The sequence below is a fragment of the Rattus rattus genome, chromosome 15 (genome assembly GCF_011064425.1).
Source record: "Rattus rattus isolate New Zealand chromosome 15, Rrattus_CSIRO_v1, whole genome shotgun sequence".
Classification (NCBI taxonomy): domain Eukaryota; kingdom Metazoa; phylum Chordata; class Mammalia; order Rodentia; family Muridae; genus Rattus; species Rattus rattus.
The window spans coordinates 1,738,098-1,764,908 of NC_046168.1; the positions used below are offsets into that span (position 1 = coordinate 1,738,098).

Below are 26,811 nucleotides of genomic sequence, written 5' to 3' on the forward strand. Positions count from 1 at the left end.
ACACAGGGGAGGTGAATGGGCCCCATAGGCAGCAGAAACACATTCAAATTGCTCTTTGACCCCAGAAGAATGGCGTCTCTGTTTCAGAGCCACATTTGGGATTTCTACCTTTCCTCAGAATGTCATTGCTGGCTTTCATTCAATGTGAGAAGACTTTTTCCCACCATGTTTCCTGAGGTTTCTTTTGGGCTGGACACTGGGAGGCACTTTGCAGATATCAGTGTCTTAAATGCTTAAGCATCAACCAGAACTCTTCATTTGATCTGAGTGTCCTCACTGTACAGATGAAAGTGGACAAGAAGGAAAGACTGTGGGAGTATAAAAAGCTAGAAACAGGAAGTTCACCCCTCATGTGCCCCATGAATGGATGAGAAGAGTGAAGAGGGCGGGAAAGAAAGATAGAACAATGGTCATGAGGTATAGTGAGCTCCTTCTGGGTTCAGGGTGAATTTCCTTCTGAATTCCTCTCAGGGTAAAACTCTTCCCAGAGAGAGCTGTCAGCAGCCAGAAAGCCTGGTCTTCAAAACAAGCTCTCCAGTTACTCACAAAACACCAGGTGTGTAAATTCCCTTCTGAAGGCCTGTGTGATTAACTGGTCGACTTTCCATTTAACTCCCACTTAAAGAGCACTTTTCCAATACAAACAGACGGTCCAAAGATGGAAACTTAAACAGTCACTTAAGTCTACCTGCTTGAAACCAGAAAGGAAAAAAAGGATTGGTTCATGGTACCTACAAATTGTACCTACTAAATATGCCACAGCTGTACTAAAATCTTAGTTCTTCAAAGTCTAGAGAGGATGGAATCGAGGTGATCCATTGTAATTGATGCCTGTATTTTACATGTATCCTTAGTGCAGTCTGTATAACATAGCTCTCTCCCACTTAGGTTGGAGTGATTCAGCTTTAGATCCCAACAGGACCAACCGTTAGCAAACCTTTGACCCACTTTCTTCTTCAGTACAATTGGAACACTAAAATCAAAAGGGAAGTCCTTCTTGGTGCCTCCCAGTGTCCAACACAAACCTCAGTAAAAATGGTGAATTTAATGGTGATTTGATTACTAGTAAACCTAGGTGATAATTCCATATTACAAATCATAGTTTCCTCATATTTACTCCTGGTCTAACAGTATCTACTCTGATCTTTTATCACAGGTTGTTTTAGAGATAATGTTTTAGAATAAATGAGATATAGTATATGAGACAATCATTAAAGCTAGTCATTTGTTTACAATTGTAACATATCCTTTTCTATCTACCAGTCATATGCCTTTATAACTTTTTATTTATTTTCTTAAAACAAGATTGCTAAATGCAGGAGAGTCTTTGTTTTCATTGTTCCTATTAGCAGTGAACATGCAGGACACTTGTTTAATACAGTTGACATGACGGGAAGATTTACACCACAAGTTTTCTCCTGATTTTCTTTGTTATCTTGCCCTCTTGTGTGCTTCTACTTCTATTTGAATTAAATAATTTAATATTCAAGTTCTTAGCCATTGCCATTCTTTCTCTTTATATAGGCATAGTTGTTAGCCAAGTGCAAATGGTTATTGACAGTGATTTTCAGTTTTGTCATTTACTGTGACCTTGGGCAAATTAAACTTGATATGCCAACCACCTACATGGATAACCTCAAATGGCTGCTGTAAAGACTAAATGATCATTAGATGACGTGATGAGCAGAAACTTGTTCCATGCAGCAGGTTATGGCTCTCTTTCTAATCCCTGAGTTGTCTCCTTGGACATGACTGACCTGTGAATGATGCGCTGGCTCTGCAGATAGTCCAGGGCCATGGCCAGCTCACAGATGAAGAGCTTCACTGTGTCCTCCTGGAAGTGGACATTCTGCTGCAGGTGATAACGCAGGTCCCCACCAAGTAGCAGGTCCACCACCATGAACATGTCTTCTTCATCTTGGAAGGAATACCTAGAACAGCATTAGAAAATACATGTGGAAAGATGGTTCCATGTAAGCATCAGGACCTGAGTTCGGATCCTCAGCACCCAGAGAAAATGATGGTATGGTGATTAGTGTGAGATAAGCCCTGTGCTGGGGGCCAGACATAGGCAGATCCAGGAACCTCTCTGGCCTGCCCTACTAGCCAAAATAAGAGCTTCAGGTTTGTTAAGACAAACTGTAGAGAATCAATTGGGAAAGATATCTGGATGTCAAAGTTTCCACAAAGTAAAAATACTAACAAATGATTGAGCCAAGGGTTCTCTAGGGACAACATGAAATATGAAAAAGAACGCTATCCCATCCTAAGGTACAGATGGAAGGGAGAACCCTATGGGTGGGGTACAGTTTAGACAGTTGGAACATCAGATATGATGGGGAAGCCAAGTTTGGGGAAAAATGCAGCAGCCAATTTTATGACAGGAATTTAATCACAAATCCATAGACGTTGGGGAGTCTCTGACAGGTGTGATGCCAGCTGTAGGACCAGATGCCAGCTCCTCACTTGAAGGATCATGGAGCTGAGGAGTGGGAGATGAAACAGAATACAGACATCCTCAGGTGGGCCCCTGTTGCATACACAGAACCTGCCGCAAAGATGTGAGGGACATGTTTACACAAACACCTTGGTAAAGACATTCTTCTCCTGTGGGGACTTGTTTTATTGTGCCCATGGCTCAGGCATGATTTCTTGTCACAACAAAGTCATCTAAATCAATACTGCTTTAATGTGTTTCTGCTTTCCTAATGTTGCTGAAATCATATTTTGAAGTTTTATTTGCATTAAAGAAGTGCCGGTAAGCCGTATCCAAGGAAGCGTGTAATTCTCGGTGATGAATTCTCTGCTCAGGAGGAACTGTAAGAATGCCATTGATGGAACAAGTGCTAAAGTGTGCGGGAGGATTTAATTTTGATAAGGGATAAGAATATCAACAAAGCCTTATTAATCTGAGGAAGGTGATGTGCTAATGAAGACCAATAGTTTCCCCTGTGCACTGGTTCAACAAGCAAAATTTCAGATCCACACAGAAGATGTTAGAAATTACACTCTTAGTGAAATTAAGACAAAGTGCATAAAATGCTTTTTTAAAAACTAGTCAGACATGTTTGGTAGTATTTGTTGGGATTATGTTCTTTTCCTCAGTGGGGTGACTGGCTGGCTAGCTTTGCTTCAGATTTAATAAACATAAGGAAAGCTGCTGTATCTAGATGCTTCCATTTGAAATCCTCCCAAATTATATTCACTGTGTTCTGGAGATCTTTTAGTGAGCCACCCTGGGATAAGTAATATATAATCACACGTGAGGTCTGTTGCACTTCAGGCTGTTCTCAGCAGTGGAACAGAAAATAAGCTCATGGGCTGAGCTGCAGATGGGGTGAGTGAATATGGTGGGGATGGAGACTGGGTACCAAAAGAAGAGAAAAAAACTGGTAGGTGCCCATCAGACACACAGAACTAGACACTAATAGGAAGTTAGCCTGTGGAGCAGAACCACATTACACTCTACTGCTAACTACCCTCTCAAGTGTAAGTAAGACGCCTGTTGACACACCAGAAGCCTCCATGCCCATTATTGCTCTAAAAAGTGTAAATACTGCTTACACTAAACTCAGCCTGAACAAGCAAACATTTTTACGAAGGCTTGAGTTAAGCGGTTTTTATTCAAAGAACAAACTGAAGCATGTGCCAGTTGTGACAAGTTAGCTACGTTTCCAACATGCCAGGGATTATTAATCAAAGAGAAAAGCGACCAAGGCAAGAGGCAACACGCTCCCCTGGCCAGCAGAAGTACAAATCCAGTAAGCTGTGAAGTAAATCTGACTCTTAAAAATCATCTTCCCTTCTTAGCTCATCACATCCGAATCCTACTTCGGTCTCTTAACTCTCAGAGGGAAATGCAAGCTTTTTATTTTCTGAAACACCTTAATTAAAAATCTATAGCCATAATATAGTTTAGTGATACACAGAATGTTTGGGTTCTTATCACACTCTGACTTTTTTTTTCTAATAAAAAGGATGTCCTCGTAACTCAACAATGTGTCCCAGAGGCTCACTGCTGGGCTTCTGTAGCCTGTGTTTCCTATGTGACAGCGTGGATCAATTCTTAGTTGGCTGTGCTAAAATTAACAAACCTAGCCCTCATGTGTGTGAAATTCACTAGGTAATGTGTTCATTAATTCTCCCACAGGCTAATCTGAAAGGGTAATTTATAAACTGAAGTCCCCCCTTCACATGTGGCTCTAATATTACACACACACACACACACACACACACACACACACACAGTCATTACACATACAAAACATGGGTGCATTTACATGTTTGTGTATACAAGTGTACATATAATAGATATATTTTAAAGATGAAATACATACAAAATAAAAGGGAAAGAGTGAATGCTGACACATGTGTAAAATTTTCTGCCAAAAGCTTTACTTAGTCTAAGTGATAGGATTTACAAGTCATTTTTAATTTTCTACTTTTTATTTTTGCATTTTACTTTACTTTGAAATACAAATAGATATTAGAAAATGTTTTCTTTTACTTGTATCCAATATTGGTTGCCTCATTGGAAAAAAAAAAGATAACACTGTCTGCTTCTGATCTGTACAAATTAAGTTAGTAACATTCACCAAATACAAACTCAATGTCCACATAATACACATATATACATGTATTATACAAATACACCTTTCTTATACAACCTTGGAAGTTCAGGGTAGTGGAGAGAATATGAAAAGGGATAACTAACACTAAAGACTTTGAAAATGTCGTCTGGAAACCTACCACTATAGAAACTTTCTAAAATATACATATACACCTGCATGTACAAATACACATACATATACACATACACATATGGAAAGGGATTTTAAATGGAATCACTCTATATTATGGGAAATACCTTTTGCAAACAACATAGTGAAAAAAATCCAGTGACACGTATGGGCTACCTATTTTCAAGTCATTGGTAAATGGGGTTCCAAAATTCTATCTCCAGGGTATTACAGGCTATTGACATTACCTCTAAAACTTAATGGTGAGTTCTTATTGGTAAAGACACCAGGAATTTAAGCCATATGACATAGAGAAAATGAACTGGTACAAACCTGGAAGCTTTTTCATTACTTATAGCCTCCATGATGCTGTAAGGTCTAAGAATTCTACTAGGAAGGATAAGTTAGCAGTCTTGCCTAACTGTGAAACCTGGAAGCTAGAATAGGGTATATTCTGACTAGAGAGGCCCAGCAGTGTACTGTTGGTATGAATGTTATGTGAGTAATCAACCACCTTATGATTGGATTTAAGGCCTGTTACACAAGACAGAATACATTCCAAGTACCATTAATTTGGCCAAACCCACACGGCTGGCTAAGCCCTAGACCTGATGGGAGATCCAGTAGTATTATTCTGCTAAATGAACAGAGTATTACACTGTTCCCTATTCTTGTTCTAATACATATGCATCTATGCATCTTTCAAACTTCATCAATGAACTTCCTTTTTCAGTAAATGGTGATTAGAAGTCAGAATAAATAGAAGAAATGTGGAGTGCTCAGCTCTAAATGGAACTTCTACACCACATTTCCTTCCACGAGGCTCAAAGATAACCATGGAAGAAGAAGGATAAAAACTGTGAAAGATGAGGGTAGTGAATTGCTGCAGAAAAACAGTATTGCTTTTAGATATGCAGGGCAGTTCACCCATGAATCACTACCACTGTTTCTATGTGCACGGGACCTGTATAAGGTCAAGCCAGCCAAAATCTAATGGAAATTGAGCTCAGGAATTCCCTCCCGTATCTGAGGAGCCATTGGTAATTGATGGGTACTGGGGGAGGGCAACTCGTAGTTTTCAGTAACCTTTGAGAAGCTGCCCGTGCTCCAGTAGTGGTCCCACACCCATGGCCATACAATTAGCATTGAGTAGACCCAGTTAGTTTGGGGACAGGAAAGGGAAAGTCGTAGAGGAATTGGAGAGGATGGAATGGAAGGTGGACTTGACCAAAACACACAATATTACATATGAAGTACTCAAACAACAAACTTTTTTTTTTACTAAAACAAAAACTCCTTTTATAGATCCTGTGGGTGTTGTATTCTATAGCTTCCCTGACCAACATTTTTTATATTCTAGCAATAGTTTTGTTGAAAAAATCAAATCATTTCTGCTACAGCATCTCAACAGGCTGGGATTTTGCAAATTACATGCCTGTCCTACATCTGATATGCCTCACAAGTTTGCATTTTGTGAAAATTGGTAAATTGATCTGGGCTTATAGGAACTCGAGTTAGATGGATAGTTTATATGGGGGAGTGCAACACTACTTTACAGATGAGTCTATTCACTTTAATAAATATATTTATAATTAATAGATCTATTTTGTTATCTGTCATTATGTATCACTACCTAGAGCATAAAGTTCCTTCAGAGTAATAACATTGAACTCATTTCTCCTTTATGTTGTAAATGGAATACTTTAATGAGAAAAAATGATTTAATAAACTATTCAGTTATTGTGGGACGCATTTCATATAGGGAAAATTAAAAGATGTTTAAAAGTGATCTCTCTTTTAGCAATGATTTTCAAAATGATTTGTTTCCTAATACTTTCCAAAAGCAACCAACATATTTTTTTAAAAAAATATGCCAATGAGCATGTGGGTTTGATGTTATCAATCCTGTTCTTTTCATTTCTTTGCAATGTTCATTCTTGAACCAGAAAGCCATAACCAAGCAATAATACACATACATTAATATGATCTAGTCAGCATCTATACTTTCATGATATGAAAAACATTACTATCTACCTTGTATTGTTCCTGTTCCAGACAAATATAGTTGTTGGAAATTCTCCCTTTCTCTCTTCTACCTCTCTCTTTCCCTCCTTTCCTTCCTTTGTCACTCTCTCACACATGGATGAAGATATAAGTACATATGCAGACTCAAGTGTAGTCTTCAATAAACACATATTAACTTTCACAATGAAACTATGTCCTTTCTCCATCACTGAAGGTGTTGGTGCGTATGTGTTAGCTCTGCTCCATTGGACACACATAATGCTGTCACAATGGCAGCATTGCCCCTAACCAAAGCATCACTGAAAACTCTGTGTGTTGCTTTTACCCTTCTTCTTATTAGGATATTTCCAGCTGATTAAGCACAATGAAGTGGCTGTTAGTAGCTCTTTCTGTAAACTGAATACAGTGTGCATACCATGAGTAAGAGCTTAGCATTCTTGAATTCTCACAGGGTTTTATGCAATGGCTGTATCATCTTATATCTTCATCAACAAGAGTCATGGCTCCAATTTTCCAGTATTCACTACCTGTTGCTTTTAAAATGATAGTCATTGCAATGCACAGGGGGCAGGATGGTTTTGATTTTCAATTTCCTAATGTTTACTCTTGTCTTTCAGAGTACCTATTGGACACTTATTATTTTGGAGAAAAAACCTCTATTTACAGATTCTTTATCAGTTTTTTAAAAAGATTTATTTATTTTATGTATATGAGCACATGTTGCTGTCTTCAAACACACCAGAAAAGAGCATCAGATCCTATTACAGATGGTTGTGAGCCACCATGTTGAACTCAGGACCTCTGGAAGAGCAGTCAGTGCTCTTAACCTCTGAGCCACCTCTCCAGCCCTTATCAGGTTTTAAAAGAAGATTTTTTTTGCCCTTTTTATTTTTGAATTAAGAGTCTCTTCTGTAGACATTCTTCTGTATGTAGATCATGCATATTATTTATAAACAATCTCTATTTTTTCTCATTTTGTGTGATGTCATTTCACTTCTTGACTACAACTTTGATGAATATTTTTTAAATTAATAGTGTACAATGTGATCCACATCAAACCAGATACACTAAAAATAATAGAAGAAGAAGTGGGGAAGAATCTCGAACACATGAGCACTGGAGAAAATTTCCTGAACAAAACACCAATGGCTTATGCTCTAAGATCAAGAAAAAAACAAATGGGATCTCATAAAACTACAAAGCTTCTGTAAGGCAAAGGACACTGTTGTTATGACAAAACGGCAACCAACAGACTAGGAAAAGATCTTTACCAATCCTACAACTGATAGAGGGCTTATAGCCAAAATATACAAAGAACTCACGAAGTTAGACTGCAGGGAGACAAATATTAAAAGATGGGGTTCAGAGCTAAACAAATAATTCACAGCTGAGGAATGCCGATTAGCTGAGAAGCACCTAAAGAAATGTTCAACATCTTTAGTCATAAGGGAAATGCAAATCAAAACAACCCTGAGATTTCACCTCACACCAGTCAGAATGGCTAAAACCAAAAAGTACGGCAACAGCAGATGCTGGCAAGGATGTGGAGAAAGAGGAACACTCCTCCATTGTTGGTGGGATTGAAGACTGGTACAACCATTCTGGAAATCAGTCTGGAGGTTCCTCAGAAAATTGGACATTGCACTACTTAAGGATCCAGCTATACCTCTCTTGGGCATATACCCACAAGATGCCCCAACATATAAAAAAGACACGTGCCCCACTATGTTCATAGCAGCTTTATTTATAATAGCCAGAAGCTGGAAAGAATCCAGATGCCCTTCAACAGAGGAATGGTTACAGAAAATGTGGTACATCTACACAACTCCGCTGTAAAAAACAATGACTTTATGAAATTCATGGGCAAATGGATGAAACTGAAAAATATCATCCTGAATGAGGTAACCCAATCACAGAAAAACACACATGGTATGCACTCATTGATAAGTGGTTATTAGCCCAAATTCTCAAATTACCCTAGATGCACAGAACACATGAAACTCAAGAAGGATGACCAAAATGCAAATGCTTCACTCCTTTAAAAGTGGAACAAGAATACCCTTGGGAGGAAATAGGGAGGCAAAGTTTAGAACAGAGGCAGAAGGAACACCCATTCAGAGCCTGCCCCACATGTGGCCCATACATATACAGCCACCAAACTAGAGAAGATGGATGAAGCAAAGAAGTGTAGGCTGACAGGAACCGGATATAGATCTCTCCTGAGAGACACAGCTAGAATATGGCAAATATATACTTGAATGCCAGCAGCAAACCATTGAACTGAGAATAGGACCCCCATTGAAGGAATTAGAGAAAGGACTGAAAGAGCTTGAAGGGACTTGATACCCCATATGAACAATTAATGCCAACCAACCAGAGCTTCCAGGGACTAAGTCACTACCCAAAGACTATACATGGACTGACCCTGGGCTCCAACCTCATAGGTAGCAATGAATAGCCTAGTAAGGGCACCAGTGGAAGGGGAAGCCCTTGGTCCTGCCAATACTGAACTCCCAGTAAATGGGATTGTTGGGGGGAGGGCGGTAGTGGGGGAAGGATGGGGAGGGGACCACCCATATAGAAGAGGAGGGGAAGGGGTTAGGGGGATGTTGGCCTGGCAACCGGGAAAGGTAATAACAATTGAAATGTAAATAAGAAATATCCAATTTAATAAAGGTGGAGAAAAAATAGTGTCCAATGTGTTTTTTACACAATAGAATACAATAGAATGTGTGTTTTAGTGCACATTCTATTAAGTCACACCTAAGAAGCAGCTGTCTAATGTATGGGCTTGAAGAACTCCTTTATTTTTGTGAACATTCCTCAATTTGTATCATGTTTATAACTATCATCTATTTGCATTAACTTTTGGATGTGTTGTAAGTCATAGTGTGCTTTCATTCTCTTGCTTTTGGCTGCTCAGTCATCTCACTGGCATTTGCTGTAATACCTCTTTTTTCACTACTGGATTTTCTTGGCACTTTGTTGAAAATTCAGGAAACAATGGGAGAATTTCCATGTTGATTCTCAGTACTCTCTGTCTGCCTTTAATTCCTGGTACTGTCTTGATTCTGTATCTTGGTAGTAAATTTTGAGATGGAGAAGTAAGAGCCTTTCAACTTTTTTCTTTCTGGTCAAGACTCAGTCAGTCCTTGAATTTCTTTATGGTTTTTTTTTTTGGGGGGGGGGTGGTCAAGGTAGTAAGTAGTAGTCTTGGCTGTTCTAGAGCTCATTATGTAGACCAAGTTGGCCTCTGCTTGACTTCCTGATCCCTGGGATTGCCTGGTTACTTCCTTCTACAATAATATCAGTGTCATTTTTATTCACTTGATGGTTAGGTAGCCATGTTGTTGAGATCCATGGACACAGCTTGTGACAATTCTAATGGTCATAACATCACAGCTAACTTCATGTTTCTCTGGCTCTTATCCTCTCTCTGCCTTGCCTTCTTCAGTGATCTCAGAGCCTGAGGGCTTCCACAATACACCACCCCACCCCACCCCCGCCGCCGCCACATTTCCATTGGTTATGTTTTCTGCAATGGTCTCTATTGCAATGGGAAGTTTCATAATACAAACAGGTCAGGTTGAATTTGTCAGCTTGTATTTGTGCATTTAAAAATACATCACACACACACACACACACACACACACACACACACATACACACACACACACACTCAATTAAAGAAAAAAGAGGCCACAAATTTTAAAGAGAGTAAGGGACATACTAGGGCTTGAAAGGGAAAAGGAGAAGGGAGAGATGGTGTAATATTATAATCTCAAATTTCTTTTATAATTTCTTTTAAAGTATGTACCACCAATCTAGATCGTTGTGAATTTGTGAATTTCTATTTATGGATTCCTTTTTTTCTTTGTTTTGTTTTCATCTCTCTCTCTCTCTCTCTCTCTCTCTCTCTCTCTCTCTCTCTCTCTCTCTCTCTCCCCACAACCTACAGAATTTCTCTGTGTAAAGGCCCAGCTGTCCTGGAACTCACTTTGTAAACCAGGCCAGCCTTGAACTCACAGAAATTGACCTATCTGTGCTTCCTCAATGCTGGGATTGAGGGAATTCTCTACCAACGTCCAGCTTGGAGTCCTGTTTTCTTAAACCACATAGGATTTTCACAAAGACTGTGTAAAGCCTAAAGACATATCTGAACTCTGTTGACCTTTTTTATGCTTAACAGTGCAAGCTGGAGAATGCTCCATAAAGGGTTACCTGCCATTCCTTTTCTCAGCTGAGACCTGATCCAATGTAAGTCTGTCACCTGTTTATTCAGCCCATTCTCTGTGGGAGAACACATGGGCTGTTTCCAAGCTCATACTATTAGATAGATACTCAGGTAACACAGTAATATATTCATAGTACATATGCTTTTTGTGTTCTGGCTGGCCTAGCATTAATGTATATGCCTAGGAGTAGGTTTGCTCGGATCAGGACTCACTGTAATAGAGAGCAAAGGCAGATATAGCTATGTAAGGTATTTCCAAATTTGGCTTCTAGACTCTGCCATTTTTCAATCCCACCAGCAATATATAACTGTTGTGGTTTGCCCTGGAGTTACTGTATTTTGATGCTAATTCTACTGTCCCAAGGAAGGCTGCCTAGTCAAGGACTCAGAACTCAGGTGACTTCACCAGAACCACCTCTCCATTGAATTTGTAAAGTACTGGTGAGGGGCAGGTACAGGATAGAAGGAGGCCTGTCATTGGAGGAGAAGGAAGGATGGGCGGGAGAGAAGTTTGAAGGAAGAGGAGGAGACTAAGGGAGAGAGGAAGAGACAGGAGGGAGAGAGGGAGAGAAGCCGTGGCAGGACAAGATGGCAGGTGATGTTAAGATTCTGCTCTGTGTATTTACAGGTTGTTATTAATGTTCTCAAGGGATGGATGGTACCGGGCTTTATATGTTTAAGTGGGCAATTATATCTTACCAATTGGGTCAAAGATTGTTGTGTTGTGTGTTCTTTTATGTGAGGGTTTGAGTGTAAGAAAGTGTGCGGCTGGGATGTGTTTCCTCCAAGATACCTAGCAGATATCTTGGGCCACCACGGTACAGACCTAGCGGGGTAAAAGACAATTACTCCTTTTTATTTTTATATTTTTCCAACAACATATAACAGTACAGATCTTGGCACATTCAATTTCTAGGGAATATTGTCAAATTTTCAGGGTTTTTAAACTTCAGAAAAATTCATCTGTCTATTTTGCTTTGAAACTTACAAAGCTCTAGCCTAGTAGTGCCTTGCACAGTTTATTGAGGAAAAATGTAGCTTAAACACCCCTCATTAAAGCAAGTGGCCAAATGACATTTCCCACTCTCGGGTATGTAAATGAAGAGTCATGTAAATGAAAGTCAAGAACTTGTTCCTCAGACTGTAGGCAGACCCTTTAGACAGAGTGGGACTGAAGAAACTACTATATAGTCAAACTTCCAATCTTAAAAGAATAATTTTTAGGTACATTTCAAAGACATAAAAGCTTCTTCTTTGTTTATCTCAGCCCTCCTTTAGTCTCTCCTGGATAACCTTTCTATTTCCCCCTGTTCAGTTCCACAGCTCTCAGACTCTTGCCTGTAATGGAACATTTCAGAAACATAGCAGTGGATGCTGCTCTGAATCATGCCATATTTTCAAAGTTTATTCATTTAGCTGGAACTTCTCACTTGAGTGAGAACATGGAAGATCCTATACCTTGTTCCTCTCTGCATGCACCAGGACCTCCTGGCATGTAGCCTGCTGCGTAATGTGTATACGTTTACTCAATGGCATTAGACAAATATTTATTGCATATCTGTATCCCTGCGCAAAGTGCTGCAGTCAAAGGAGTGACCCAAAGAATGTGGGTCTCCTTCTTTTAAACCTACCATTAGAAAATTGGACTAAAATATGACAGAAATGAACAGGTCTGTAAAATTAATTATAGTGATCATAAAACACTCAAAGAAATGTAGTTTAGGCAATTAACCAAAGCCTTAACTAATATGCATAAGTATGTGTAATTTTCACAGTGAAAAACATGGTGTGTAATTTCCTTCTTTCTTCTGAATCATAAAATAGTCTACAGATTATTTTTCCCCAGGCCCTTGTGTCATAGTTGGTGGCTCAAATGTTGGCCTTTCTCAGGACAGAACTCTGCATATTTCATGATCTGTCAACTCATCATACTGGCTCTGGAGACCTTGTTTATGAAATCTCTCCACAGGGAAATTTGGCTACTATTATTTTGTACAGAATCTCCTGGGATGATTCCCTTGGAGAGTAAGCTACCCAGTAAACAGGCAAAGGGGACTAGCACCATTTTATTCCCCATATAAAAGGAAAGGCCAAGACACATGCTCAGATGTTAATGAGAAGCAATTAAATCAGAACATTACACAAAGGGCTTAGAGAAAAAAAAACCGAGTGTTAAAAATTGATAATTTCAGGAATCAGTGACAATCACAGACCACTGCAGATAGACCAATCCAACCTGGTGATTCTGGGTCTTTGACTGGATAGGAAATGGCCACTTGTGGTAGGGAAGGGATAGGAATGCCTAGGCTGGCATGACAGGGTTCAGAAGGTGTTGAATCAGATTTGCTGACCTCTCATTCCTGAGCAAAGGGACAGAGCATTCATCTGGCAGACTTGGACTGTCCATCTCTCTGTCCCTCCAGCCAAAAAGACAATTTGTTTCTATGCTGAGCAGGGTGTACAACTCCACACACTCCAGGGTGATGGGAGGCCTTCCGAGAACTGCTGCTATGAAGGTTCTTACTTTGTACTTCACGTCCTTCATCCTGATGTTAAATGCACCCAACTTCCTTTCAATAAAGTAGGCCAGGATGGTACAGCCAAACTGGACCAAGGGTATCTTCAGCAGAATTGGGAGCAGCCCTGTATCCTGGGTTAGCAGGGATGAACTCCATAGCACCATTTCTGATACCTGACACTCAAAACTCTTCCAGGGAAGCAGAGACAATAAAAGATCTTTTACCTCAGAATTGATTATTTAAACACACACACACACACACACACACACACACACACACACACACAACCAAGTAGGATTTTATTCTACTAAAACATTTATCATGCTAAATGACATCTACATTTTAATTAGTTTTTGACTGTGTTTATTTTTAAATGTTTTGTTCCACTGTTGTTGAAGGAATGATAACTAAATACCTTATAGATGTAATGTTAAGATGAAATGTAAGTTATCATTAAAAAATCTCAGAAAATTTGAGATCAGGTCCCGATTGGCCATAATGTTGGTTTTCTGACTCTGACCTAGTTTGCCTGGTTTTCTGTCTTTTCTTTCTTTCTCTCTTCCACCTCCTAGTCCTTCTCCTTCTCCTCTGTCCCCTCCCACCCCATTTCTCCTCTCTAATTCTGTCTCTCTCTGTGTCTGGATCTATTTGTAGACCAGGATGGCCTCAAACTCACAGATCCACCCACCTCTGCCTCCAAGTGCTGAGATTAAAGGCATTTTACCCACCACCACCTCACATGTGCCAATATGTACAACCTATGTAGAAAAACACAAAATCATGATTGAGTCACTTTAAATTTATAAACACAAAATTTAAATAGATACTTAGAAAATACTATTCTAATTTTTAATTTTTTATATTTTTCTTTACTTCTCAACTTCTATTCTTAAAATTCTATACCCTTTTTAATTTACAATTTTATAGGGTAAACAGAGTCAATAACATGAATATTACTTCCTCATATGCCCCCCTCTACACACATGTGCTTAACATTCTGCATTCTCTCCTAGAACAGTGAAACATCCTCATCCCTATATCAAATAGCCCTTTAACCTGCATCTTCAACCTAAAGCTAGTCCATTCACTTACACCTTCAACATCAGGCTATACCATTCACCTGCATCTTCCACTTAAGCCCTAAGTGTTATGGGACAGCCCACTTGTATCCTGTAGGATTCTACTTGTCAATCATTCCCCTTCTGTGCTTCATAGACAATTCTTTCCTCTAACTTCCCTGTCATCTTTGAATACACCCATTTATACATATCTCAAGATGTATTCCAAATAAATCACAGATTTATAAATAAAAGTAATATACAACTAAATGAGAACCAGTCAATAACTCACATGGGGACCAGCAATTTTATAGAAATGTCTGAGAAGAATGGGATGTGACCAAACACTTAATTTAGGGGATTGGAGGTTGTTTTATGACTTAAAAATCAATTTACTTTACTATGTAGTAGAAATGATCCCAACTAAAAAAGAAGTTCCTTCATAGCCTATAGTACCCATTCAATTAAAAATTAATACAATCTAGAACAGATAAGGGAATTTCCTTATCATGACTGTGTCTATAGATACCCTACAGAGTATACCAAATGGCATCTGAAAATACTAAATCCTGCTTCCTGGAGCTCAGGAAAGACCAACTCGCACAGAACCACTGTTCGTGTTCAGCTTTGCTCCCATTGCACAGGAACAAAGGACGGAGACAAGAGAGGGAGAGATGGAACCACCGTCCTTATCTACATGACATGACATGGTTGTAAGTAATGGAAACCCACCGGGGAGGTACCGATGACGTTCAGCATGGTTGGTGGAAATAATACCAGTATGAATTTTATTTTAATATGCAAGCAACAGACTAGTATGGAACACAGATTTCATTAAAAATATAGCATTATCAAAACCATTAAGCATTTAAGACTAAAACTAAAACCAGGTAAAATAGCTCTCCACATCAGGGTCTATGTTAAAATCAGAAGCAAAGGGAAAAATTCAAGGGCTCTGTAAATAAACAAAAAACATAAAATGTATAAATTAAAAGATTTGCTGTTTTAATATGCTCTAAATTCTCCTTGAATTAAGCTATGAGTTTAATAATATCCCAAATAAATACCAATGGTTTTTAAATACAAATTGAAAGCCTCTTACAAAATTTATTTAAAATGACAAGATCTAGTTAAAGCCAACATAATGCCAAAATTACATTGCTGCAAATGAAGTATGAAGCCACAGAGCATGGCTGAGCGAGGGCAGTGAATGAATTCACGGAGTTGAGAGGAGACATGCACATGTGTGTAGTGACTGGGAAGATATCAAAAAGAGCTATAGTGTGGTTTGCTCTCCGTTTAATTTCCTGAAACTCCCTATTCTATAACAACAGTGGAGAACTCAGAGCCTTTAATCCTATGGCCCACCTCTCTGCAAAGATGCTCCCTTCCAGCACCTGAAATGCAGCCTCTAGCCAATGCTCTGCACATTCATGGTTTGCCTGACTATTCTCTGGCATCTGAACTTCTCCAGTGAATGCCAGATTTACTCCCGACCTAATAACTGTAGTTAGATGATTGAGCAGAAGCCCTAAATTGAATCTGTTTCTCCTCTGATCTCCCATCTCAGTAAGTGACATTGTCATCCAGGTTGCTCTGGCCAACAAACCAGGAGTCATTCTTTCCTCTGTCTTTTAGCCAAGGGGCAGGCCTGTTTTTCTAAGCAGAGTCATTAGACCATCCCCTAGGACTTTGATTCTTGAGTGGTTGACACAAGGTTAGGAAATCAGTTCGAGCTGACTCATCCGGGCCAGACAGTCTCAAGGGTTTGCACATTCATCTCTATACCTGCATTCCCAGAATCGTCTTTGTTCCTGCTCTTCAGCTCCATTTCTTCATCTAAGTTATCTCTCATAGGCCTGGTTCCCTTTTAGCTCAGTTTTTTTTTGTTTTGTTTTTTTGTTTTTTTTAAATATTTGTGTGTTGTTTTCTACAAAAGAAAAAGAGCATTCCTAACAGAATAAGAAAATAGAGAGTTGATGCATGTGTTATAAAGACCCAGCTAGTCTATGAGACTAACGTCCCATTAGTTCATGAGACAGTCCTTCATCAAGTACATAGGGTACAATTACTACACACAGGTCACCCAATAATACTGTGTCTCTGCTAAGTCCTTCGGAGTCTGCCCTCCTGTATCATCCAGGTGCATCAGGGTCATGCCCAAGCATAGTCATTTCAATGAGGCCAAGTTGGGGTTTAGAATATTTTAATATAGACTTATAAACAAAGGCCAAGAGAAAGAGAGTGGTCAGAAGAAAATCAGGTATATTTGAGAGCATGGGTGTGGGCTTCTCAGAAGAATCACATACAGTAAAACATCTGAGTGTGGGTACAGTCTATTCAAAAGAGAGTTACTGCAAAGACAAATTCTTTTTAAAGACTTTCACAGCTAGGAGCACTTGGTTACCTCTTGTAGTTCCCTATTCCACCAGGAGTAAGAATCTCTACCATTTATGTGACCATTTACTCTGGTCAATGCCTTAAAAATATTCCATGTATTGTGGTGGACTGTTTCTAAATTATAGGGGTTCCTCTACCTGACCTGAGATTCTGACTTTCCCATGATCCTCATCAAAGTAGAACCTGCTTCTCTAGCTCAACCTGCTCATATCTCATGATTCACTTTGGCCAACAGAGAGTAGAAGACATGGCATAAGCAGAGGCTGAAAAGTATCGGTCATGAAGTGCATCCTTTCATGCTCTTGGGAGTCCTTCCATTGCTTTCAGACAACACCCCGCATCCTCACTGCTGAGAAGACAGCAACAGAGATGACTAGTTCCAATTATCAAGAAGTAGGAGAATTGTTTTGGATGACTGACTCTCCTATCTCAGACAGCTTCAAATAAGTTCTCTCAAACCAGAAGAATTATCTGCCCAGTCTATAGGGTCATGAGAAATAAACTATCTGATGATAGGGACTGAAAGTCATTCTACTTCCATGAGGATCTTCACTCAATCATTTAAAAACATGACTCTAAAGAACTACTTTGTACAGTATTTTAGACATGTGTTTTGAACATTTGTAGCCAGCTAGATGAGTATTGCTAGTATTCTCAATTATCCATAGAGAAGCCAAGCAAATTAGGATAACTGACCTGATCCACATCTATCAAATGAATTTAAACCTCAAGTTCCTCAGACCCTATGGCCAGCTAGAAACAGGAGTGGGTGTAATTACTATGTTGGGTAGTGCAATGGTTGTGTTGGTGTGACGGAGACAAGATCAATCAACCAGGAGCCAATATCCTGGTCTCACCACTAAGTTACTTATTTATTCATTCACGAAACAGGTATTTCTTGATCACTTTTGTGTGCTAAGCACTGTTAGAAGAATCGAAGAAGGAGACCAAGAAAAGCATGCATGCACATCTGCTTGCCTTGTTATATTCCTGTGGGTATGAAAGGTAATGAACAAAATTAATTCTGCTGTCTCACATATTTTGCAAGCAAGAAATCTGCTGAGAATGGTATGAGATAGAAAGAAAGCAGACCTGAGGTCCGGTTAACAGATGTGAGCCCAGGCCCTTACAGCTGCTCTGTATAATTCTTAGGGAAACCCCTCAGGTTCTCCAGGTGTAGACTGGAACTACCAATCCCTCTCAACTGAGTTCATTAGGATAAATAAAGACTCTAACATACACCAAAGCTAACATGATAGGATGTCGTTGAGAGGAACTTTGTCAGTTACTGAGGTTTCAGTTTGTGACTCCACAAAACTGAGTGAAGATCATGGGAAGAGTGTCCAGGCAGTCATTGACAGGGCTGTGTGCTCAGCTGTCTCAAAGGACCTTGTGCCATGCTCCAGGTACAGGTGGTCTCTACTTAAAACAGATGAGTCCCTCCTCTAATTTATTAAAACCACACGTGAGCCCATTCTGTTCTTGAGGCCCTGGGATCCAAGCGAGGAGGAAGAGAGGCCCCAGAGTGCCTTGCAGCTGCAGGCTTAATCTCAATTAACAAAAGCCACCTGGGGAAGCTACCATAGGTCTATTTGTTTTCTGGCTATGGGTTGCCAGGGCTTGGGTAACAGCCCTCAGGGAAGGACTCACAGGAAGATTGTATTTACTTTTCCTGGATGCCAGCCCTGTCTGGCAGCTTTCAGTTGATAACATGTCCTATATCTAAAGATTCTTCCTGATTGGATCCAGCTAAGGCCAACAAGGTTAAATGTTAATTCAAATGTTTTTCCTCCCTAACACCTTGTTCTACATGGGTGAACTTCTCTCCCTGTAACAAGGGTTCCCACGAACCTACTCGTGTAGGGCATTCTACTAAATCTTTCCCCACCTTCCACACAGCTTATATTTCAACCAGTGTTTTCCTATTGATAGTAATAGTGTGCAGATAAGAGCTCCGTCCGTTCTTGCTCATCAACATATCCTCTCACTGTGGGACTGTGTTATAAGGCGGATTGCCAGATCTAATAAATAAGACTATTCTCTAGCCAACTTAATTTGATATTTAGATAAATTCAATAATGAATAATTTTAAAATGTGTCCTTGTGGCACTTGAGACATAGGCTAAAATTATTGGTTGTTTGAAACTCAAAAACTGTTCCACCCACATTTATATAGCCACCTGAACTATAACTTGGTTCTGGTTCTCAACAGAGAACACACTAATGAAGGAAAGAATGGGATGAATGCATGACAAATCCCAGAAAACTATAAGCAAATACTTTGCTAAAAAGCACATGTAGACATAATAAGTATGGTTTCTTCAAGGGCTTAAGACTTTAAGGAATTTTCATTTGTCTATGGGTTTCTTTTTCTGTTTTTCAAATTTGCAAAATAAGCAGCAAAATTTCAAGCATACGTATATATATGCATATATATTTATGCAAGCATATATGTATGCATACAACTATATGTATACACATGAATGGGATACATGTGCACACACATATGTATCTGTACATTCATACTTCTTAACATTAAAGCAAAGAGTGCTTAAGAGATATTTGGATTTTTTTTCAGCTTAATAAGTGATGTTTTCTGAGTACAACCCCTGAAGCTAGATGCATCTTGAGAAGAGTATTTAATGTAATTTAGGCAGAAAAAGGATAATGAAAAAGCACATTTAGAGAAATGGGCAAGAGTTTTGAACTGCTTGCATCTCCAAAGCTTGGGAAGTGTCAAAGTAAATCTAATAGTTAGGCCAGAACATAAAGCTGAGTTATATATAATATTTTGGGGAATATTTAATTGATTTGTATTTGATTTGCAGAATGAAGGGGGGAAATCAAGACCAACTCTAATAAAGAATGAATTAAAGACACTTCCCATGATGCTTTGGAATCAAGCATTTACAATGGACTGTTGGTGACTGGTATGTTTAGAATATTATACCTACATGGAACAAGGAACAAAAATGGCTAAGAAATACTTGCAAGAGCCTATAGTCTGGGCAACCCTTTTCATCCACTGAAACAGCCTAAGTTATTCATTATAACCATGTCTTCTGAAATGGCAGTTCATTCATCGTTAAGATCCAGAAGCTTTGTAACATGCTTAGTTGGGTTTTTTTTTTTTTTTTTTTTTTTTTTTTTTTTTTTTTTTTTTTTTTTTTTTTTTTTTTTTTTTTTTGTGGCAATTCACTTAAAACCACTGTGCCTTGTTAGGACAGAAAACACTGCAGAGAGAAAGAATGAATAAACTGGCCTCTGCTACGGACCTGTGGGGACAGAAGAACTCAACGAAAGGGGTACAGGGTGACATGAAGGTAAAAAGGGCAGTACTAGGAGTGGAGAAGTTTGAGTGGGGAAGAAATTAGGAAGACATGGTGAAGGAGATTTGTAGAGGAATAACCAAGGGCAAGGGCATGGGAAACCATATGGAAACCCATCTCATATTAAAAATACAGCTTCAAAAATGAGTTTAAATGAAGGCATGCTTCACAGGGTAACAATGCTCTTCCTAAAAGTCATAGGATATTAAACAAAACTCTGGGTTCTAGGTGTGGGATTCCTCCTTATATGTTGCTGATCAGGGAGATGACATAAGTACCCCAAACAATACAGTCTACTACCATTGTCCTGGGTGCCCACTAGAGTTTAATGTTAAGACTCTGCTGCTGAAGACAGCATACATTTTGGTCACAAGATGTGGGAAAATGAAGCTGAAACTGATCCAGCAGTTTCATCCCTGGTGCTTAGCTTCCATAGTGCTGGAAGATGTTAGGAAGGCCACCGAAGAAGAAAATTCACTGTCTTACCCAGCTGAACAATTTGAACTACAAAAATAATCCACCTGGCAGGATATACCCATTGGTGCAATGTGATGGGTTAACCAAGAGCTCTCTGACTGGACTCCATGCCTGCTCTATCAGAGAAAGTATCTGCTCCAGTAAACCTGATCAAGAGTTGGTGACTGGGGAAATCACTGGCCCTTGGGAACACACTGCTATTGCTTTGCTATGGAAACATGTAGTCCAGCTGCCTTCTGACCACTCTTATTTATATCCATGGATTAGTGTTTCTCTCAGTCCTTAACACAGAGGGTCCTTGCCACACTACTCAGTGATTAACGTAGAGACAATAACTGGTCAAAATGCCAAGGGTAAAGAACTGTAGAGCGCTTAGCCCTGAAGGATTTATCTCTGTATCACACGCTCCAAGCTCAGGGGACATTGTAGAACAGGAAGTGTAAAGAATGAGAGAACTAGAGGATGGGAGGAATGTTACAAAAAATTATCTAGAGGGATGCAGATGCTATAGTCATGGATTCACTTAGGCTGTTTTTATTTGGACAAGCCCTGTCAATATTTCTTCATGAGTCTCCATGTATCCAATGAGCTATAGAACAGTTAATGGTAGCTTGGGAAAGTGGTATTGCTTTTTTTCCCCATGGGGTAGACAGTGATCAGTTGCCTAGGCCCCATTAAATAACGACCCTCCCACCTTTGCTCATACAAACAATCCTAATTAAGCTTCCTAGGATGCAAATATACAAAAGGGACATGGAAACAGAAGGGGTACTTACTGGGAAAAAGAAAGTCCCAGGGAGACAGGAGGAGGAAGGAGAGAAAATAATGGGGGACAAAATGATGAAAATTCACATACACACACACACACACACACACACACACACACACACACACACACACACACACACAGTGTTGCCAATGAAAAAAAGAAATAAAAAAATCATTTCTCCTTTACTTTCAGGAACGTCCCACCTCCAGGTGTGCTCTCCCCTGTGTATAGTAGAGGTGGGGCTTCCTTATCTTTCTTTCCCATCAATGGAGAGTGCCCAATATTCCACTGTGAGCTCCAGTGAGAAGAACAAAGGACCAGGGAATATATGTTACAGCAAAGTAGTACTCAACTTATTGGTCTCGACCCTTTTTAGGCTCAAATGATCCTTTTATAGGAGTCACATATGAGCTATCCGGCATGTCGGATATTTACAGTATGATTTGTAACAGTTGGAAAATTACAGTTATAAGGAGCAACAAAATAATTTTATGCTTGGGGGTCACCACAACATGAGGAACTGCGTTAAAGGGTCACAGCAGCAGGAAGGTTGAGAACCACGGATAAAGCATGTCTGTAATGCGACAGCCAGCTCTGCACACATGGTGAACAGACTGTGGCCTGGAGTGACAGACTTTCTGAATGTTTTATATTTCTTACATCCCCGCACCCAGGTTCCCTTGCCTGTGCCCACATAGCAAGAAGAGACAAAGCCCAGAAGAGGAAAACTCTAGGTGTGTCCTTATGAAGACTTCTTGGCTCTAAAAAGGGAAAATGAGTTGGCTGAGCTTTTTAAGGAGGAAAAATAAGACTTTGAACAAAGGGAGGTTGTGAAGTGACAGCACCTTGTCATTTTCAGGGTGGGGAGAGAAGAGAGGATTCGATGATTGCTAAGAAAGGGAAAGCTGCTGCATCCATTTTAGCATCTTCCATGGCAGCATTTTGAATAGGCCACTCTAAAATACTGATTAGCAAATACACTGAGGCTGTACCAAAATTAGACTCTTAGGAGGTCTGAGTAGTGCACAAATTATAATAGATCTATTTCTAAGTCACACAGAACCATCTTCTTTTCAACTGAGAGGCACCTAGCACGTTGTGGATGGAGCAGACTGTGTTCAGTAAAGATTGATGGAGGGACGCTTTGTGCATCGATGCCTCCAGAAGGATGTGCTCCAACACATAGCGAAATCTCAATTATTTTTCCATTAGCATTCTCTGGATAAAGGCTTTCATTTTCTTTGCTCCTGCTGGCAAGTTAGAACTGCTTGGCATGCATATTTAAATAACAGTCATACTGAGTTAACTTTAAGATCCAGCTCTTAACGTAATAGATGCATTCAATGTGCAGTAAAATGAGAAACATAAAGCTCTCGGTGCACTGAAAAGTGCTGGAGGTAATAAACGTTCTAAGCTTCTCGTGTGTTCTGAGCCTTGGATTGTGGTAATGGCTTTGAGACCTGATCCCGGAGAGCTAATGTGTAACCACTGTTGTGTTAATTCCGTTTACACTTTTGGCTGAGGAAGACAGCACCTGACTTTACCAAGTCACTGGTAATATAAAGTAAAACAATAAAATATATACCTATTTCCAAAGTATGTCTCAAATAAACCAGCCTGTTACTGTTTATCTTAAGGAGAAAGTGTTTTCAACAAACCCCAAAAATAAACTTCATGTTAACCAAGGAATCCACATTTGACACCCAAAGTTTCTACTCTTCAACTTATTGGAAAACTCTATCTGATTAAAGATAACAGATCTGAGCACATTCCTTATTGGTTCATGCAATTTTCAAATTCTTGAACAACTAGTAATCTCAGGGGCAAGGGGGTTATTTATTTCGGACGAATAGAAAACAGAACCTTTTGAGCTGAGATGATTTAGTAGATAAAGTGCTTGCTATACAAATTAGCATGAGAATGGGAACTTGGATTCCTATAACCCATGTAAACCTTGATGCAGTTGCACACATCTGTAATCCCAAAAGGTCAGATGGGAGGTGGAGACAGGAGAATTCCTAGAAATTTGTAAGCCAGCTAGTCTGCTGCACATAGCAATAAACAAGAGATCGTGTTGCAAATAAGATAGAAAAAGCAGACAACCCAAGGTTGTCCTATGATCTTCAAACTCGTATAATTAATTACACACAGACTTGCACACACACTCACAGGCACATATAAACTTAACACAATGTACATGCATTCAAACACACATTACACTCATACATTACACATGAACACGTTTAAAAAAAACTTTGGTGGAGAGATTGACTACGATGTGCAAGGTCCTGGGTTTGATTCCCAGCACAGTAACAAAATAAAACGAACTTTTTTCTCTCATTTTAACACCAAAGCCATGTAGAAGCCATTAAAGAAAACCATGAGGATTGAGTGGCGCTCATCAAGCACTCATGATGCAATTGGCATAACTGTGTTTGTGGGTGGACGGGGGAGCCATGCCTCAGAGCTGCAGCCAAAGCACTTACCACAGGTTCACCAGGAAAGGGTGTTCTAGGCCCTGCATGATCTGGAGTTCTTTGAAGACATTCCTCACTTCATTCCGCTCCACACACTTCTGTTTATTCATGTACTTCATGGCGTACATCTTCTTGGTATCATTCTTCTGCACAATGCAGACCTAATGATGTAAACCCGGTGGAGCAAGGTGAATAGGGAGGAGGAAGAGTGTGGTTGAGAGACACGAGGTGAGACTTGTTCTTTAACATGGCAGAGGGGCATTAAAGTTCTTACCGTACTCACCGTAAAGATTTCATTTTATTTCTCCATGTATTTAGTACAGCAAAAGTTGAATTTCTATTTGCTCATATTATCTTGCCTGCTTATGCTCCTGGGATCTTCAAGACAACGTTTAAATCTGCTTCCATGTTAAGACTCTCCTGATAATAAATAGCATCCCTGATCCTCCTTTAAATGGTTACAATGGATATGACCCGAAAGGTAAGATGGGAAACACTAGGCGAAGAGTCTCTGCCCAGCATGGGTGACGTAATGGGAAAGACTAAGCACAAGGAAACAGCTACGCAATTGTCCATGTCTTGAAATTCTGTTAAAGGCCTATATAGTCACCAAAATAAAATGCAAATTTAATATGAAATCATTATTGTATCTTAAAGTATGTCTCCACAGAGAAACTAATAGAACACAAAACATTGTAACTGAAAGCTGGACTGTATATATTTTTTCATAATAGAATTTTGGAAATGGCAAATTGGGGAAAATATAGAAATTAAATGGCTTCTTTCCCCATGTAAAAATTAAGTCTCATGCTGATATGATAACTCTTACTGGAGAATTTGCAAAAGAAATTGAAATCTTAATCTTCTTTAGGGTAAAGAGAAACTCCCCCACTCCCCTGATAGTAGGAAGATTTGACTTGAACAAGATAGCCCTAAAACCACACTTGGTTCATTTTGCATTTGACTTTCATTGCATGGTGGTAACAGTTTTATAAAAGTGCTTTCTAAAATATTTCCAAGTTATATTTCTTTGTAACCCCAGCACCTCAGGAATCACACCATTCTCCGACCCTCTGTGACCCAAATCTCTCCCGGAAGCTGAACGATTCAGTTCTTACCTTCCCAAAACTGCCCTTCCCAATGGCTCGCAAAATTTCAAAGTGGTCAAAGTTGACTGTAAAGCAAAAGAATGCAGAGCATCGGAGTTATTATAAACCACGTTTTAGCAGTTAATTGAAGAAACAGCATAGGGCTAAAGTGAAGTACCTTATCTAAACTGACACATCAAAGTATGTTAACGTACCAAGTTACTCATAGAAAATGACTTATCAGTCACTAATCCCATGCAACCATAGAGTTTAGAGAGTATTGAGAATGTGAAAATACAAAGTCGACCTTTGGGAAGCCTGTAGTCTGGTGATATTGTTTAAAGAATGAGGTGCTTTGAGATGAAATGCTCATAGTAAATAATAAATGGAAACTTAGAAGGCACTGAATTCTGAGGACAGAAGCAGAGGTCTGTCTCTGAGAATACTGAACACGGATTTGTAGACAATGAGGGAGCACGTGACTTCCTGTGAAGCTGCTGTATTTTCAACTTTCATCTCTGCTTGCTTATTCTGTCGCAACTTCACTCTCTTGTACCTAAATGATTTCAGTTTCACCAACTCAGAAAATCTTACATCCATAAATTCACAGAATTAGCTCATCTCCAACCTACAAGCAGGGATGTGTACAAAAGTTCACTGCATTTTACAGCTGAGATGTTCTGCACATGCTCTTTTGTAACTACAGTGTCTCACGATGAAAAAGAGGTACCCAGTATAAAACACATTGTCTTTCAGGTTTAAGCTTATAAAATAATTCCATATGAGAACAAAATTCAGACACTCTGGCTGGTGGCAGTCTTTGGTTTTTTGCTCTGATGACCTTAAGAAAAAGTATTTGAAATAAGAATTTTGGCAAGGAAATAGCATGAAACAATAGAAAGTATCTCTTTGAAAGAAAAATTGCAGTCAGTTATTTAAGGGCAAAGTATCAGGGTACAGTGTATATACGCACATGACGGGAAAGATTCAGTTCTCTCTTTCTAAAAATATATGCTCCAGGGATCCAACTCGGTTAGTCAGTCTTTCTTACTCACTGAGGATTCTGTCCAATGTTCTCTCAACCCTTAAAAGACCTATTTTCTGTCTTTATCAGCAACAATTAGCTCATCTCCCTAGAAGGGGGAAGAAAAATTGTCTGGGCTTCCTGCATCATCACTTCTGAACTTCGTTTTTCCCTAGCACAAAATCCATTTAATCACATAAGATCATTTGCATTTTACGAGTGATCAGTCCTAGGTTTAGACCCTATACTGGCTAGTTTTGTGTGTCAACTTGACACAAGCTGAAGTTATCACAGAAAGTGAGCCTCAGTTGTGGAAATGCCTTCATGAGACCCAGCTGTAAGGCATTTTCTCAACTAGTGGTCAAGGTGGGAGGACCCAATCTATTGTGGGTGGTTCTGTCCCTGGGCTGGTGGTCTTGGGCTCTATAAGAAAGCAAGCTGAACAAGCCAGTAAGTAACATCCTTCCATGACCTCTGCATCAGCTCCTGCTTCCTGACCTGCTTGAGTTCCAGTCCTGACTTCATTTGGTGAAGAAACAGCAATGTGGAAGTGTAAGCTGAATAAATCCTTTCCTCCCCAACTTGCTTCTTGGTCATGATGTTTGTGCAGGAGTAGGAACCCTGACTAAGACAGACCATGATGTGATAGAAAATGCAGCCTCAGTTTCTCTA

General features: G+C 39.5%; 1 protein-coding gene across 1 annotated transcript in view; it reads right to left on the minus strand.

Annotated features, from left to right (window-relative positions):
* Stk32a (serine/threonine kinase 32A) overlaps positions 1-26,811 on the minus strand; it is a 108,942-nt gene that overhangs the window by 52,147 nt on the left and 29,984 nt on the right. Inside the window, exons 2-4 of the mRNA XM_032885965.1 lie at positions 25,146-25,201; positions 24,037-24,188; positions 1,758-1,931 (exon numbers count right to left, since the gene is read on the minus strand). Coding sequence (XP_032741856.1) covers positions 1,758-1,931; positions 24,037-24,188; positions 25,146-25,201 — 382 coding nt within the window. The remainder of the gene's footprint in view (positions 1-1,757; positions 1,932-24,036; positions 24,189-25,145; positions 25,202-26,811) is intronic.